The 17,813-nt window shown below is 44.9% G+C and overlaps 2 protein-coding genes across 2 annotated transcripts; both read right to left on the reverse strand.

Moving 5' to 3' along the window:
* Nucleotides 1-820: 820 nt before the first annotated feature.
* Nucleotides 821-17,600, reverse strand: LOC137853668 (olfactory receptor 51E2-like). Its single transcript, XM_068676301.1, has 2 exons — nt 17,483-17,600; nt 821-6,349 (listed from the first exon to the last, which is right to left on the reverse strand). The coding sequence occupies exon 2, from the start codon at nt 6,299-6,301 to the stop codon at nt 5,345-5,347; it is 957 nt and encodes a 318-aa protein (XP_068532402.1). The 5' UTR covers nt 6,302-6,349; nt 17,483-17,600; the 3' UTR covers nt 821-5,344.
* LOC137853612 (olfactory receptor 51G2-like) lies at nt 12,387-17,589 on the reverse strand. The gene is made up of 2 exons (XM_068676186.1): nt 17,483-17,589; nt 12,387-14,154 (listed from the first exon to the last, which is right to left on the reverse strand). Exon 2 carries the CDS (start codon nt 14,124-14,126, stop codon nt 13,152-13,154), a length of 975 nt encoding a protein of 324 aa, XP_068532287.1. The 5' UTR covers nt 14,127-14,154; nt 17,483-17,589; the 3' UTR covers nt 12,387-13,151.
* Nucleotides 17,601-17,813: the final 213 nt, after the last annotated feature.

A 17,813-nucleotide genomic window follows, 5' to 3' on the forward strand; every position in this document is an offset into this window, starting at 1 on the left:
TCCAGCAATGTCTATTCCTCTCCTGCAAAAGCTGCAGCTCACTGTTGCTTAGCTCATGGTTTTTTCCTAACGCCTTGGAAAAGGATCCCATGAAAAGCCCTTGCAGTACAGATTAGGCCAATGTTCCTGATGTGGGAAAACTCTTCAGAAATCTTCCTGGGGCCAAGACCACTTGTGCTGGAGAGCTGCAGGCAGCAGAAAGAAGGATGCCCATGACGATTGGAGGCATGAAAAGCCTTATTGCAGAGCAACACATTTCTGCCCTAACGTTAAAAACTTACCTGCCTCCTGCAGGTCTCCATGCAGGCACTCCGCACTGCAGAGACCAGGAGATATTTATTTGTCTGTCAGACAAGTCCTAGTAGGCAGCTCGGTATCTCCCCTGCTAATTAACACATAGAGAGAGAAAGGAAAAGGCAGTTTTTAACCCCCTCAGTGCTGATTACCTCACAGACACAGCTATATTTTGCCCAGTTTTATGTCTGTTTTCTTACAATGGGTTTATTTGGAGGAGACTCAGGAGTGCTGGTGTAGTTCAAGGTTAAACCACAGAACTGGGTTTGTAATTAAAATTGCAGCTGCAGAAACTATGAAATATTTTCAAAAGAACAGCAATCTATCCTTGCTGTATTATATTTCATCCATAACTCTAATACAGGCTTAGAGAGGGAAGTCAGTGCCATCATCCCCATCACATAGCTGAAGAATGGTGAAACAACTACATTGGGTGCTTTCCTCTCCCTCCAGGAGCCAGCAGGGCCAGCAGAAAGCCCAGCCAAGCTGGTCCATCACCACCTCTGGCTCTTGGCCCTGCTTGTGGAGGAGACCTGGGTTCCAACACCTCGTGCTCTGGCTGGGTTCTTCTAATGTTTCAGGGCAGTGTTGACAAAGGATGATTCAGCTGGAAAACGGTTGTCAGTGTCATCACAAAAACATGTGTTAAGGAAGAAGTCATATCCTCTCTCTTCCCCAGGAAAGCAACACTGTGCCTGCAGTTTGAAAAACCAGATGGAAAGTGAGAACCCTACATAGTTTTCATCTGTACCCAGCAGAAATTAATCATGCTTCCCTGCTCTGAGGCTCTGTTAAAAGTCTTTCTGAGAAATGGATGGCTACAAAATAAAATACAGCATTTCCAGGGTGGTTCATTCATTTTTCTTTATTAATTTTTCTCTCAACACAAAAGGAAACAAAATAAGGAACATATGGGGAATGAGCAGGAACCATTTCTCAATGCCACAGCTATCTGAAAAGACTTTAGATCCATAGTGTGTCTGAAAAACTCATTCACACTTCCCAAATCATATTAGGCAGGTACAGATCATTTTCATTTTTATGAAAATTTGTTGACCTTCTAAGCCTCCTAAGATCTAATAAAACAAAATATGACGAAAGTGGCAGGGGTCAAAATTGCCTTTAAGTCCCAGCTGCCAAGTACTTGTAACTTGCTCAAATAAAGTGTTTATTTTGAAATAAAATGTGTTTTAATTTATCAGAAAAGGTTACAACAAGATGTTTTTCATGGAGCCTGAAGCTACAGAAATACAGAATGCAAAAAGGATGCCCATTTTACCTCAGGGTTAGCTGGCAATTGGAAGAAACCACACCAGACAGCAGTGTATTATCTGTCAGTTGAAAGCCCTAGAGCAAAACACAATGTGTTTTTGGTAAGACACCTCTTTTAGCACACCCAGATGTTAGGGATAAGATGCATGACCCCCTTGGTGCAGCACACAGAACTGTGCTGGACAGGTAGGCATAAAGGTTCGTCCTGGATTATCCTGGATTTAATATCCCCCAAAGCACCACCCCACAAACGTCCCGTGTGTAATCTGAACGGGTGCTGGTGAATGTACCAGGTACCTCAGTGATAAACCCATGCTACACACCACAGACAGCACAGTGATGAAGCTCTCAGGTGTGCAGGGCTCTGCATGTGTAGCTGCAAGGCCCTGCTGCAAGGACGTGGTCAAGCATCACTCAGTGGTGGGAAGCAGGGAGTAATTTCCTTCCTCTGCACTTCCACACAGCCTTTGCTTGCTGTTTTTTCCTCTTTTCCCCTTTCCTTTTTTTTCCCTTCAGTTAATTTTTTTTAATTATTAATAATTTTTCCTTAATAATTATGTTTTTCCTTTAAACTATCCTTATCTCAACCCGTGAGTTGTTTCTTTCCTTTTCTTCTTCCCCTCCTCTTCTGACGAGGGGGAGTGATAGAGCAGTTGTGGTGGAGTTCAGCTGCCTACCAAGGTAAAACCACCACCACATGCTCTGTAATTTTTGTTTTGTTCTTTCCTCCTTCTCTAGTAGTCCCTTCCAGTGTTCATGGTTTTGGGCTCTGGACTGACCTTTCCAAGGAGTGATATGCCATGCCCTCTAGGGATTACCCACTCGTCTAGTCAGCACTTGCTAAGCCGTATGTAGATAATGCATCTAGTTTTGGACCCCAGCATAAAAACAAGAACATTGACAAAGGGGAACATGTGCATCTGATGGCTATCAGGATGGCTGAGGCTGGAGCAATGCTCCATGAGGACAGGCTTGGGAAAATGTGGTTGCTCAGTTTGGAGAAAAAAAAGGCTTTGGCACAACCCAAGAGCAGAAGAGCAGCCTTCTTCTACCCATGAAGAGGCTGTCAGAAATATGGACCCAGGCTCCTCACAGTGTGGCATGGCAAAAGGATGGGAGACAACAAGCATAAATTGAAACAAGAGAGGGTCAAATTGGATATAAAGAGAAACTTCTCCACAGTAAGGACAGTCAAGCACTGTAATAGAGGTCCAGGGTGGTTGTGCAACATCCGTTCTTGGAAGCTTTCAATAGCCAGCTGGATAAAGCCCTGTCCTACACTGCCTGACCCCAGAGCTGCCCCTGCTTTGAGCAGCAGTTTGGATTAGAGATATCCCGAGGTCCCTTCCAACCTGAGTTACCCTGTGACTCTGTAAGAGTCTCCTACTGATAGAGACATCTGCGTTCAAGAGCACCTGGGCCTCCTGATGGAGTGTGGATCAGCATTCTGAAAAGTGCCCGGTGCTGCTCAGGTCATCCTCATGTGCAGGGTTTTGTGCACAAATGACTTGCTCTCTCTAACTCAGTTGCGTGCCGACAGCCAGTGTGTTCAAACTAGAGATCACACAGCCCTCTCACCGGAGGAATTCCAGGGGCTGCTGCAGGGTCGGTGTGTAGGAGCAGCAAAAAAGTGGTCCCTGCCCACGGCAATGCATCCCAGATGGCTTTTGAAGCTCTTCAAGGAGGTAGACTCCACAGCTACCTCAAGGATGAAGAACACTGTTTACAATAGTCAATAACAAGACAAGAGTCGAAACCAAGAGGAAAAAGAAGAGATTGCTTGTTTGTTGTTTTGTTGTTGTTGGTTTTTTTTCTTCCTATTTTTTTTTTCAGCTTCATAAATAGAAAGAAGGGAAGACAAAGATCATGAACATTTTCAATGTATTAGGAAAAAAAAGAGATGAGAACACCTTTAAATCTGTATGTTTCATTGCAAAATCCTATTATATAACATATATACAGCATAATCCTATTATAAAACATAATCCTATTACACAACATATCTAGGGCAAGAAAGCTGGTGAAGGGTCTAGAGAACAAGTCTTATGAGGAATCGCTGAGAGAACCAGGGTTATTTAGCCTAGAGAAAAAGAGGCTGAGGGGAGACCTTATCACTGCCTACAACTACCTCAAAGGAGGTTGTGACGGGGTAGGGATCAGTCTCTTCTCCCAAGCAGCAAGTGATAGGACAAGAGGAAACAGCCTCAAGTTGCACCAGGGGAGATTTAGGTTGTATATTAGGAAAAAATCCTTCACTGAAAGGGTTGGGAGGCATTGGAACCGGCTGCCCAGGGAAGTGATTGAGTCACCATCCCTGGAGGTTTCCAAAAGACACATAGATGCGGGGCTTAGGGACATGGTTTAGCGGTAGACTTGGCAGGGCTGGCTTAACAGTTGGACTTGATGGTCTTAGAAATTTTTTCCAACCTAAATGATTCTATGATTCTAACATCCCTTCCCAGGATCTTTAACCTTTTTACAAAATATGAAATGGTGTCACTGAAAAATGTTAGATATAATGTTTTTTCCTCCTTCATTCCCCAGAAAAACACTGTTGGAATGTTACTTTTTGATGTATGAGCCTATGGGTTGATGAAGGCCTGTCAAAACAAATGCATTTTGAATCACAGAATCATCTAGGCTATCTTTCACACCTTAGGGCCTATTTTCATTGGCCCTAAGACTTGTTGGCTTCCATAGCATTAGGAGATTTTTGTAGTAGTGTCCCACTGGTAGAAAAGTCATGAGAAGTCTTTTCTCCTTTAGGGAGAAAGGGCTGTGAGGTATCTTAATTTCATGTGGAATACCTTGGAAATAAAAGAAAAAAAAATGAAATACGTATGCATGGAGTCAAAAGGTACATGTCAAAAGTACAGAACAACCTTCAGCTTGGAAACAGTGCTTCCTTAGGCTGGGTAATATCACTTATATTTATAACTTGTTATTTTTTCTCTGTCATTTGACTGTCATTTTCTTAAATGTAATTATTAATGGAAATTATGTTCAAAATCACTTCCAATAACTCTGTGCCTGAAGTTTTTCCAGAGTGTCTGCTACAAGGTGGCTGAGCTGCCTTAACTGGATGCCCAGAATGTCAGAACAAGACCAGAAGTGGAGGATTTCTTAAGTGTACGTCTGCATCTATAATGTTACTGACTATAATTATTTTACTTAAAGATAGTTCCGACAGATAAAGATTTGGCCAAAAATGTTGCTAAAATATTATTGGAAAATGAACATGTTACAAGCACAAACCATGAAGTAATTAAATAATTCCAAAAAAAAACACAACACCTGTAAGTATTCACTCAGCTCTGCAAATTCTATGGGAGAGAAGGGAACAAAGTGCAACGTCAAGACTTTTTATTAGTTTGCTGATCCATTTTTCTTTCCCACAGAATCACAGAATCACAGAATTTCTAGGTTGGAAGAGAAGTCAAGATCATCAAGTCCAACCTCTGACCTAACACTAACAGTCCCCACTAAACCATATCCCTAAGCTCTACATCTAAACATCTTTTAAAGACTTCCCATTACATTACCTCCTGGATCAGGGTTGGATTCAGATCATTGTAATAAGATTCACTCTAGGCTTGGCGGGATAAGCACTTTTGAAAGGAGTTTACAATTGCTATTTACCTTTCACCTTGTGGTAGCACCTTTGAGTCTCCTACCACATGCTGGGTGCTGCACAGAGGACAGCCCCTGCTCCAAAGACCCTGAGTGTAAAACAAGTTGAGGCTTTGTGAGGAAACAGGAGATGACAGCTGCACAGAAGTCACTGGGCAGTTCTATTGTTGGAGATGTGAATTAAATTCAGGATCCTCCTTTGTATCTGTTTGGTCCTCACCCCATAGATGATGGGGTTGAGCACGGCAGGCACCAGAATGTACATGTTCCCCATGATGATATGGACGAGTGGAGCCAGGTCCTTCCCAAACCTGTGCACCACGGACAGCCCGATCAGCGGCACGTAGAAGGCCAGGACCACACAGATATGGGCGATGCAGGTGCTGAACACCTTGAGCCTCTCCCTCCATGAAGCCAGCCGCAAGACAGACTTGAGGATCAGGAGGTAGGAGAGGCAGATGAGGAGGGCGTCCAATCCCATGACCAGCAGGATGGCGGTGAGGCCGTACACCACACTGGGGGTAGTGTTGGCGCAGGCCAGGTTCATCACGTCCTGGTGTAGGCAGAAGGAGTGTGACAGCTCCCGCGAGTTGCAGAAGGGAAGGGGCATGAGGAGCAAAGGCAAGGGCAAGAAGAAGAGGACTCCTCTGGCCATGGCTGCCAGCCCTATTTTCACTGTTGTGGCATTGGTGAGGATGGCAGCATGTCTCAGTGGGTGGCAGATTGCCACGTAGCGGTCCACAGCCATGGCCAGGAGGATGGTGGACTCAATGGCCGAGAGGGTGTGTATGAAGAACATCTGGATGAGGCAGGCACTGAAGCTGATCTCCTTGGTGTTGAACCAGTAGAAGGCAAGGACACGTGGCACTGTGGACGTGGACAAGGCCAGGTCGATGGCAGCCAGCATGCAGAGGAAGAAATACATGGGAACATGCAGGCTGGGCTCCGTCTTCACAATGAACAGCACTGCACAGTTGCCTGCTACAGCCATGATGTACACGGAGCACAGAGGGATCGCCACCCAGAAATGGGCAGCCTCCAGCCCTGGGATGCTGGCCAAGATGAAGGAGGCTGGGCTGAGGTCAGAGCTGTTGGGGAAGGGCATGGCACACAGTGTGAAGTGCAGTCATGCTATGCCATGGCACGTCCTCCACTGCAAGGGAAAAAGAAACAGCAGCATTATAAATCCTTTCCCATGGCCATGAATCCCACGGGGCTGTAACTGTGAAATGCGGTGGTATCTTATAGTTGCCGTACTAATACAGAGAGCTCCTCTCTTTCTTCCTTAGCCCAGTATGGCTATATACAGCAATGCATGCTGAGCAGCCCTGAACAGGAATTGCTTGAATTCTTTTAAATTCAAAACACTGCTAAATCAACATTTTAAATGATAAACCCAACAGCTGAACTTGTTTTCTCTTTTTTTTTTTTTTTTCTTCTTTCTTTCTTTCTTTTTTTTTTTTTGGCAACATTAAAAAAAAAAAAAAACTTTTTTAGTGCTTCCTGTTAAACTTCAGTTCTGCTTGAGTTTTTCCATATGTGCTGTTCTGCCCTGTCAGAAACGTACTCTGTAAAACTGCCTGTGCTGCCTCCCACGGTCCTCCACTCCCAAGTACTGCAGCACAAACACCGAGATGCACGTATTTGTTTGTTTGTGCACATAAATTGGGGATTCATCCTTTTGTGTCTGAAAACACAGATGGAAATATCAGAACAACTGCAGAGAGAAAAATCTGATGATTATTCACCTTATTCTGTATCTATAAACTTTCCAGTAGTGATGTGGCACAAGCAGAATGATCAGGGATCAGGAAGATATGCAAAAGCATTTGCTTTAGGTGCCCTTTTATTCTCAGGGATTAGATTTTAAAAAATGCTAGGATTTAAAAGTGTTGGGAGAGAGCGCTAATTGCTGAAGCAACATTGGTGTTACAGCCCCAGAGCCGCACATCACAGCCTGCCTGGGGCAGCCCTGGAGGACCAGGGACAGAGGCACAGACCCTGCCTGACTCCCACAGAACTGCTATCTGCAGCATTACTGAGCTTTCTGATAATGGATTTCCTGTACTATCTGTGTAAAACATGGATGCAGAATATTTTAATACAGGCTATTAATACTAATGATTTTAAAAGTAACATTTGGTTGCAATAAAATTTTTTTTTGCTGCACATCTGTGATGAAGCACTTGCCCTAAAATAGCAATCATAGTTTATTTCCCTGATGTGGGGTTTTTCCATCTTGAATCTTTGATAAATAAAGCTCATACACTAGCTTTTTATACACATTTTAAAAACAACATAGGCAGACTGTTACCATCAAGTTGCCTGAAAGCTATTCTAGAAATGATTTTTTCAGCAAACCACTTATGTGAAGATGCAAGTGGAATGAACAAACTGCTTCAGTAATTGCCAACAAGTATCTGAGCCAACTTACCTGCCAGCCACTGAAGTGTAATTATAGTATGAATCTCATTGCGAAAAATCTGCCATCCTATTCATTTCTTTTGAGAGAATGTGGCTGGGAGAGACACACACACAAAGTAAATAATCCCTGGATGTTTCAGTTCATCATTAGTTCTTTGGCATTGATAGATGCACCGAGGTTTTCAGAAGCAACCAACAATTTTGAACACCTTGTGTAAAGAAGACCAGGTACATAAGGAGTTTGCTTTTTGTAGGGATGAAAACTGGATCTGTACCTTTACAAACACCGGTGAATGCAGATTTATTTTTCCTGGCTGATACTCCCACTAGCAAGCCCCAGTAACTGCATTTGGCAAGGAGTGGGCACATGGAGACAGTAGAACCATCCAAGCCAGAGGACCAGTAGCAGCAGCCAGAGTTGCTGCTATTTATTTACTTTATCTCAATAAATATTCATAAACATTGACCAAACTTGTTCCACTGAGCCAAAATTTGTCTGAGACCAACTTCCCAGGATGAAGCTGGCATTCCCAGGCAATGCAACAGTCTTCTCCACTGAATAATCCTCTCCACTGCTCCCACCTCTAATGTGGCAGTGAGAGGGGAATACGTACATGTACCTCCTCAAAAGCCCTTTGAGCCATTTCCTTATTTTTCAAAGTCTCCAATGATTTCAAATGTTCTGAAAAGAAACACTCATGAAAGGCTATCTTAATGATACCTGTTTTCTTAATGAGCTGGGACCAGTTTGCTGCAGAGGTGAACTCCACTCATTTCCACCAGATGATATCTATGTAAACTGTCCCAAAGGGTTACACATAAGGACACTTCTGATGGATTTGGCCGGATGACTTCAAGGAAATATGCTGCTTTCTAAACATAGGTGCTGCAAGATCTGTGGGGACGCCTGCCAGTAGGGTCAAAAGAATTAAGGAAGATGAGCTCAGAGATGAACTTTTCTGTTTGTGTTCTCCTCCAGAGCAGCCTGCAGCCCCATGACACTCCTGTGGTACAATGTGTTCTCCTCAGGAAAGGGAAGGGGCTTTCCTCTGGGTGCAAAACCTAATCAGGAGGAGCCACCTACAGAGGGCTACCAGGCTGAGTGAAGTCTGCTCAGGATGGTTGCAGGTACTGTACCAGATGCCCCTGGAGACTCAAAATGTGGCTATGGAACATATTCCAGCACCCTAACAGACTGTATAAAACCCAACTTGCAAGATTTTTTACCTCTTCTATATTTTAATTAGCGTTAATAATTGCAACTCCTTGTTGTGAATTGCTGCATTTTGGTAGCTGCACCATGACCTCCCTCACAACCCTCTGATTCAGTGTCTTGGAGCTTTTTACCTCTGGGATGATGTCTCCCAAGGATTTTGATCTGTGTGTGCAGATTTCAAAAGATGAGTACTTCTGGGAAATGTGCCAATATTCTTAATACAGAGCCCAGTGTTGTTGATACTTGTCTTCTCCAGTTACTAGAGCTGATTAGAATTTTTCATTTGAACTCTTCCTCTTTAAAACCCTAGAAAGTCATATTGACTGCATTTGTTTTTCCTTTTCATCCCCCCTCCCCAAAAAAGTACACATCAAGCCAAAATATTACTTGAGAGGGAAACAAGAAAAGAAACATAAAGCTTTTTTTTTTTTTTTAAACAAAGTTAATATTTCATCTTAACCGATGGTTTGTGGATTTTTATTTTTTTTTTCCTAGCTGGTTGTCATCACTTGCAAGCAGCTGTACCTGCTTGTAACTCAGCTGCTTTCTGTTTACAAATACACACAGGTCCTGGCTAAATCAGTTGCTCTGGGCAGGCACTTGCTCTGCTCGGAGTCAGACCAACCTGCGCTACAATAAGCAGAACATGGCTTGATCCTCATCCCCCTGTCAGCCACACCATCAGCCTGTTCCTTGCCTCCAGGGACAGCCCCAGCTGCTAGCTGCTGGCCCTGCCCCAGGTGAGGGGACAGCACTGGCCAGGGCTGATGCCCACCAGGCAGTGGAGTACATCCACCCTGCCTAGGGAGGGAGAAAGGACATATGTGGATGTGTCTGAGGTGTCCCCAGGACAGAGAACTGTCCTTACTCCTCTTCCAGTTATGGTGTAGACAAAGGCATGGCAGGGTGTGCAGCAAGGCTCCACAAATATACATGTATATGGCTTTCCTTCCCTTCTTTCTTTACCCTCCTTCTCTTAAACCTTCCTCTCCCACTCCCCCCTCTCTCCCTGTCCCTCTCCCTGTCCCTCTCCCTGCCCCTGTCCCTGTCCCTGTCCCTGTCCCTGTCCCTGTCCCTGTCCCTGTCCCTGTCCCTGTCCCTCTCCCTCTCCCTCTTCCTCTCCCTCTCCCTCTTCCTCTCCCTCTCCCTTTCCCTCTCCCTCTCCTCATTAAGACGTACCTGTGATATATCTCACATGGTTCTTCCTCTGCCTCCTAGGAAATAGATCTGTTGGCAAGTACTGTAAGCATGGAACAAAGCGCAGAGCTCAGGGCATCACAGAATAGGAATTAGCAGGTTTAAGTGGCTCATCTAGCTTTTTTCTCACAACAGTTTTTAAACCACAATTAACTTTCACATTCCTAGAGGCAGCCACAAAGATCTTTGAACATATGTTCCTAAAAGACAGTACCTTATAAAGGTTCTCAGATCCTGAACATCTGCTTGGTACCCTTCAGCTGCGCCAGCTGGGAAGCAAACAGGGAGACAGATGAAGCTCTGATGAACTGGGTGATGAAAGTGCACCAAATGCACTGCAAGATTCACTCTGCTGTGGTCTCCAGTTGTGCTAATACATCTCCTACATGTTTTCCTCAGGCTCTTCAGTGCCACCCAAATACATGTTTGCTTGCCGTGGCAGATTTGCTGCTTCTGAGAACAGTTGTAGCCAAGAAACACACTAGTCCAGGGAGAAACTCTCTGGAAGTTTTCAGCCTGGGAGCAGTACTGTGCAAGGATCCTGTGAGCTGAGCATCTCCCCAGCAAAGCTCTTTTCTAGGCTTTTCTGCTGAAAGCTTTCTTTGTTCCCTTAGTCCTCTGATAACAGCTGGCTACCAGCACCATGCCTTAGGTGCTGGACCTTATATACTTTGAGCAAAGAGTCTCAGTGCAAGCAGGAGCTGCTGTGCCTACTGTCCAGGCAGAGGTTATGATGGTGTTCTACTGAAAAAAATTTCACCTTGTGCAAGGGCCCAAAGGGATCCTCAGCAAAGATCCCAAAGGGATCCTCAGCAAAATAATTAGCTCAACACAAAGCAAAGAGTGTCCTGGGAATACTCCACTTCGGAATCTTCCCTTCTTCTTTCTATTTATTTATTTATTTACGGAGAGTTTCCCTCATTATTCTTTTCTCTTTTTATTCTAGATGCAGTGTTGAGTAAAGCAGAACAAAGAAAGACACCAACCCTGAAATATGAATATTCATCTGAAATATGAAGTGCTTAGCAACAGGCAGAGATGGCCCAGCTCCAGTGTTCAATCCTGTCCCTAAATCCTTTGCTGCTTCACCCTTCTAAGGTGAATACTGAACATTTCTTCTTTCAAGCTACCCAAAATACCATGGAATCATAGAGTTGGAAGGGACCCACAAGGATCATCGAGTCCGACTTCTGGCTCCCCAGAGAACTACCCCAAAATCAAACTCGGTGTCTGAGAGCATTGTCCAAATGCTCCCTGAACTCCAGCAGCTCGGTGCCGTGACCTGGGCAGCCTGTCCCAGTGCCCGACCACCTCTGGGTGCAGAACCTTTCCCTAACCCCCAGCCTGACCCTCCCCAGCTCCATGCCGTCCCCTCAGGTCCTGTCGCTGTCCCCAGAGAGCAGAGCTCAGCGCCGGCCCCTCCACTCCCCTCGTAAGTGGAGGAGCTGCAGGCCGCCATGAGGCCTCCCCTCGTGAGGGGGCTGCAGGCCGCCATGAGGCCTCCCCTCGTGAGGGGGCTGCAGGCCGCCATGAGGCCTCCCCTCGTGAGGGACCTGCAGGCCGCCATGAGGCCTCCCCCCAGCCTCCTCTTCTGTGGGCTGAACAAACAAAGTGACTTCAGCTCCTCCTCATGCATCTTGCCCTCCAGACCCTTCCCCATCTTTGCAGCCCTCCTTTGGACACTCTAATAGTTTTATGTCCTTATCATATTGTGGTGCAATATGGCTTAAGACCAACAATATGGCTTAAGATCAATGAAAATACAGCTCCATCTTTTGGAGGCATGAAAGATTTGGGGTATTTCTGCTCTATTTCTGCTCTGTCTGTGGGAGGAAGCAAGCCAGGAGAGTTGTGAAATCTTTCCGTTCTGCTGGCTGAAACCCATCCCATAGCAGAGGGAAAAAATGCTGGGAGATGCTGTTAGCTCCTATCTGTGACCTTCCCCTAGGGGCCTTCACTTCCCATCTCTCTGAGGGGTACATTTGGTGCCTGGCGGCTCTCAGATGTGTAGTTGTAGTACATGATCCATCATGCCAGGAAGATTAACCATTCCTATTACAGTTTTGAAACCCCTCTTTTTCACCAAGAGCCCCAAGGTACCATCTTGAAGCATATCCAATACAATCCTATGCTCTAGAATAATAGCTAATCCTGAAGATTGTAAGCAACTCCAACCTATAATTTCTGCATCATATAAACAGAAACAAAGAAGGGGAAAAAGAAAAAAAAAAAAAAGAAAAAAAGAAAAAAAAAAAGACTTCATCTCATCTTTTGAGGTTCTACAATGAATACATGTCTTTTATTGAAGATATTGTACACATACATTACATTCAATGCAAGACAATGGCTGGAACATTAGACTTGGTAAGACAGTAAGGTCCAGTGAAATAAAAACAAGATGCAAAAGCAGCATGGTTTTTAACACTGTAGATGTGTATGGCAGTTTAGAGACACAGATGAAGATGAAGATTGAGCTTATTTTTAAGAATTAAAAATATGAGAGTGTTGAGGGCTCACTTAACATGACCTTCAGAAAATTTTCTGTATTGAACTTTTCCAAACTTTGCAACTGAGCTCCATCTTGTGGAGTGTTCCCAGCTGAACAAAATGGCTGAGATATTCAGAGTGGCTTCAAGCTCTTGGCTCAAGCCAAGTGAAGCTCCAGTGGAGTTTGATGTCTTTAGCTATCTGGTGACATTTGGTGAGGGCGCAATCAGCCCATTCAAGGGAGTCCAAGTCAAGTTTACACGCTGTCTACTAGAGTTTGCATAACATGCATAACATGCTTTGCAGATATTCCTTGATCCACCCCACTGTGTAGCTTGAAAAAGATGACCATTTTCCTGTAATTGTCTCCCTCAAATTGGGACTTCCGTTTGTGTATATCACTATCATAAATACTTGGGGTGCTTACAGGCTGTTGGAATGGATGAAAGATCATGCTAGGGCAAAACATGAAGATCACAGCTCTGGGTTGAGGGACATTGTCTGAGTGGATCTGCGGTTCCTTTGTCTGGCAGTGATCCCCATGGATGCAGCATGGGGAAAGAAACCAGTCCACTAACTCTGACCAAGAAACAAGTCCACTAGCACTGTCTGGCAGAACTGGTGGAAGAAGCTACCAGTCAGATTCACTCTTCCTCCACAGTGCCCTGAACAAAGCCTCACGGATGTGGCTACATTTTATACTGTAGATAATGGGGTTGAGAGCAGGGGGAATTATAAGGTAAGTGTAGGCCACCAAAGTTTTAACTAGAGGAGGAATGTTCTTTCCAAAGCGATGAATCATGGACAGTCCGATCATTGGGATGAAGAATATTAGGACAGCACAGATGTGGGAGACACATGTATTCAAAGCCTTGAGACACTCCTCCTTAGTTGCAAGGCTGATAACAGTTTTAATGATCAGGATGTAGGACAGCACAATGAAGATTAAGTCCATCCCCACAGTTGATAAAAGAATAATCATACCATAGAAGACATTGACCTTTATATCTGCACATGCTAGGTTCATGATATCAGGATGGAAGCAAAATGAATGAGAAAGCTCAGTCTTACCACAATAGGTTAATCTTTTGAGCAAGAAGGGTATGGGAAGGAGGGAGACCATGCCTCTCAATATAATTGCTAGACCTATTTTTATGACAGTTGCCTTGGTCAGTATGGATGGATATCTCAGTGGATGGGAGATGGCAATGAAGCGGTCAAACGCCATTGCCAGCAGCACAGAGGATTCGATGAAGGACAGTATATGGATGAAGTACATCTGAGTGAGGCAAGCATCAAACCCAATCCTTTGGATATTAAACCAAAAAATGCCCAGAGTAGTAGGCAATGTACATAAAACCAAGCCCAGGTCAGTGACTGCCAGCATGGAGAGGAAGTAGTACATTGGTTCATGAAGACTTTGGGTCTTCTTTACGATGAATAGGATCAGGCAGTTTCCCAAGAGAGCAATAAAGTAGAGTGCACAGAAAGGGATGGAGATCCAGTGGTGAAGGGCTTCCAGGCCTGGGATGCCCATCATGAGGAAAGCTGAAGGCTGATAGAAGGAGCCATTGAATTCCCACGTGGTATGTGAGTCATGCTCCATCCCAGCTCAGATCTCACATGACCTATACCTAAAACAAATCAACAACAGAAACTCCACATAGTTGGACTCTCCACTGAATACAGAACTGGGTAATGACAAGCCCCACATCCCTCCACCTCCCCACCAACCTGTGAAAATGCCTCTGTGCTGTTTAAGCCATCATTAGAATTATCATAGTGTCGCATATGACTACACTCTCAGCTGTCCATTAAACTATAAAATGAAGGAAAAGAATGAACATTTGTTCTTCAAAATAAAGAGATTTTGTTTTTCTTAAAAAGAAAGTTAAAATCTTTTGGTTGAGTGCTACTACTTTACGTTTGTCCACAAATTCCACAGGTTGAATTGCTCTGCTGAGTAAACAAATGTTTTTTCTACAGTCACCCCAACCAAGACTAAGCTGCTAAGAAACTGGCTTGGTTTTGGTGCTTGCTGGAGATTGAAGGACCTGAAAATCATGAAAATTACATCTTGGTGCTACGTTGAGATATCAAGACTGGAAACGGATGACTAGATATAACAGAGAATTAGGCAATTAGACATCACTGATCTCAATCCAGAAGAGCAAGGATCCAGACTGAGAGGTCAAGGAAAGAGGTTTGTTCAGCCTGTAGAAGACCTCTCAGAGATGTGAAATCAACTTTCCCCTACCTACAGGGAAGATATCAAGAATGTTCTGCATAGCAGTGTGTGACAGGAGGATACAAATATATGTATATATATATATATATATATATGTATGTATATATGTATATATATATATGTAAGTTGAAACAAGTGAAGTTTAGACTGGATATAAGGAGAATTGTTCCTCTGTGAGAATGGTCAATCATTGGAACAGGTCACCCAAGGAGGTGATATGATCTTAGAAGTTTTGAAGACCTAATTGGATAAAGCCTTGAGCAGCCTCATCTGACCTTCTAGCTGGCCCTGCTCTGAACAGGATATTGGACTAAAGATCTGAAGTCACTCCAACCTGAGTTTTCCTCCTAGCTTTTGAGCATGTGCTCTTACCATAGGTTTCAGTCCTCTTGTAGGATTCAACCTTCTCAACACTATCCAGATACCTACACTGCATGAACAACAATGCACCCTAGGATGCTTGAGAGGCTAATGGGTTTCCTGAACCCTCTCTGGGCCTTCTGTGACTGAAAGGCTCTTTGGGTGGATGGGGAAAAGCAGCAGATGTGGAAAACAAGAGCCATTTAAAGGAAAATAAATATTTGTGGCTTCAGACTTACTGTACTTTCTGTAGGATATGAAAAAAGCAAGTCAAAAAGTACCTGAATTATGAGCAAGAGGATTTACCACAACACATTTCATTTTTGAATAAACACACATATCCTCCACAACATATTTATTATGTTCCTAATATAATTTTGCTCCATTAGATTCTCAGCCTGTAACCTGATTCAAACCTCAAATAAATCCCAAAGCTGGGCAAGGACAAACATCTTCCTGCTCTGGGTCAAAAGCAGAATGCAGCTGATGGCAAGTGCGGGAGAGCCCCATAGCCATTTCCTTTCCACTCAGTGATCACTGCAAAGTCACACATCAGCATCACGAATTCCCTCGGCTGTCACACAGCCCTGCTGCCCGTTGCCAAAGGGACAAGGCACAGGAGGACCTTGTCAGAGCAAGAGGCAGCACAGAGCTGGGTGAAGCTGCCCGCCACAGGGCAGCTGGTGCTTTCCCTTCCACATTGACAGTGGTATAGGTTGGCAAAGGAAGCTGTGCAGAGGAACCTCGGGTCCCAGTTGGCAGCTTTGCCCTCCCCTGAGGTAAGACCTGTCACTTTCTGCTGATGCCACAGCATCCGATCAGTGAGAATTAATCTGCAGACTCCTGCAATTCGGTCTCATTTGGAGACCAGGTTAAAAAAAAAAATCAAAAATAAAAGTGTACGCATGCATCTATGTCTGTCTAACTGTGTCCTTTGCAGCAGCGTATGGTAGATATCCAGGACTCTCAGAGATACTGAAATTCAACAGTTTTCCAGGGTTATGAAAGTAGATAAAAAGGAGAGACAGTGCACACTGGGAAAGAAAGGACTGATCATAGAATGAATCATTGAATCATAGAATGGTCTGTGTTGAAAAGGACCTTAAAGATCATCTAATTTAAACCCCTGTGCTCTGGGCGGGGTTGCCAACCAGGTTTGGTCATGACCAAATGGGCCTGTCAGGGATTCTTCTCCTGCAAGAAAGCCTCCACGCAGAACTGACTTTGATACTGGAAACTCCTACCATGCTACACAACACTAAAAGAAATTGGCTTCAGCAGCTCTGCTATTCCCTGAGCTGTGTCTGCTTTGCTGTGTGCTCCTACGGGTTACAGAGAGGAATCTCATTCCAAGCATTTTTTCCCCTCCACGTTTTATGTGTGTATATATGTATGTATACAAGTAAATAAATATGTATAAATGTATAAAATACTTATAATACATAAAATATAAAAGCACATATGCATGTTTATGTACATTTACATGTATAATATGTATATTACGTGTATAGATACCATATAACACACACATATGTTACATGTCCCAGCTGACTATTGCAGGGGCAGCAATTGCACTTTTCACACTGCAGCCCTGACAAGGAAGCCAATGCCCATACAGGAGGGTATGAATTTAAAGATTAATGGCAGCACCTGAGCAGCATTTGTAGCCAGCCTAGGAGCAACAGAAAACTGTGCTCCTGCTCAGGGCACAATCCAGCTGCACCACCCTCCTTCACTCTCCATCACTCAAAGGCCACCTTCTTGTCTGTGTCTGACCTTGATTTTCATGCAGGAGCTTCAGCAAAGTCTTGGTGTTTTAAGGACATCTCCTCAGCCTAGGCAAGCGCGGGGGCTGGGGAAGGATGAGACCAAGACATCTGGTTTTGAGCATCTGAATGGAATGGAGGGTCAGCCGCTCAGCAGAGGACTCTTAGCAAAGGGACTGCGGGGACACAGCACCCACAAAGCCAAATTTAAAAGGCAAGAACAGGAACATGCCATTCCCACCGGCTGAGCTGGGCCATCAGACAGTGGGAGCGCAGCCTGACCTGTGCACGAAGCCCATCACGCAGCGGTGAGCAGTGCTGCAATGGCTGGGTCATCCCCAGTGGTATCTCAGCTCTGCTGCACGCCAGCACCCCCAGGCAGTGCTGACATTGCAGCCACCCACCCCACCCAGCGCTCCCAGCCCCACAGGACCCCTGCAGTGCTGTGGACATCCCCAGCAGCGCTTTGGGGGTGCACATCCTCACCCACGAGGGGTCCTGCCCCATAAATCACAGCCGCTGCACTAGGAAAAGAGGGAGCGCGATGTGCTGGTGATGAAGAGGATGCTAATTGCCCAGGGAACTTACCAGGTGCGGTGGCGAGGCCCGTGTGCCTTACGACCTGCGGTGCAGAGGAAGAGCCCGTGTCCACGCAGCGTGGGGAGGGCAGCGCTTATAAGGCGCCCCGAGGACTGGCCCGTCCTGGCCTCGCAGCCAATCAATCGGGAGCCGCCGGAGCCCGAGCTCCCCGTGCGTAAACAGCATGAGACGTACGAGTGAAAATAGTGTGTGAAGTAAATGATCTTTTCCATTTATGATGCTCTCCCAGCAGGCATGATTTTCTCCTGATAGTTTATTGGGCGACGGGTTTATAGCCTCCTGTGATTTATGGCTGGCAATGCTGCAGCATGCTGGCAAT

Source organism: Anas acuta, chromosome 1 (genome assembly GCF_963932015.1).
Source record: "Anas acuta chromosome 1, bAnaAcu1.1, whole genome shotgun sequence".
Taxonomy (NCBI): Eukaryota; Metazoa; Chordata; class Aves; order Anseriformes; family Anatidae; genus Anas; species Anas acuta.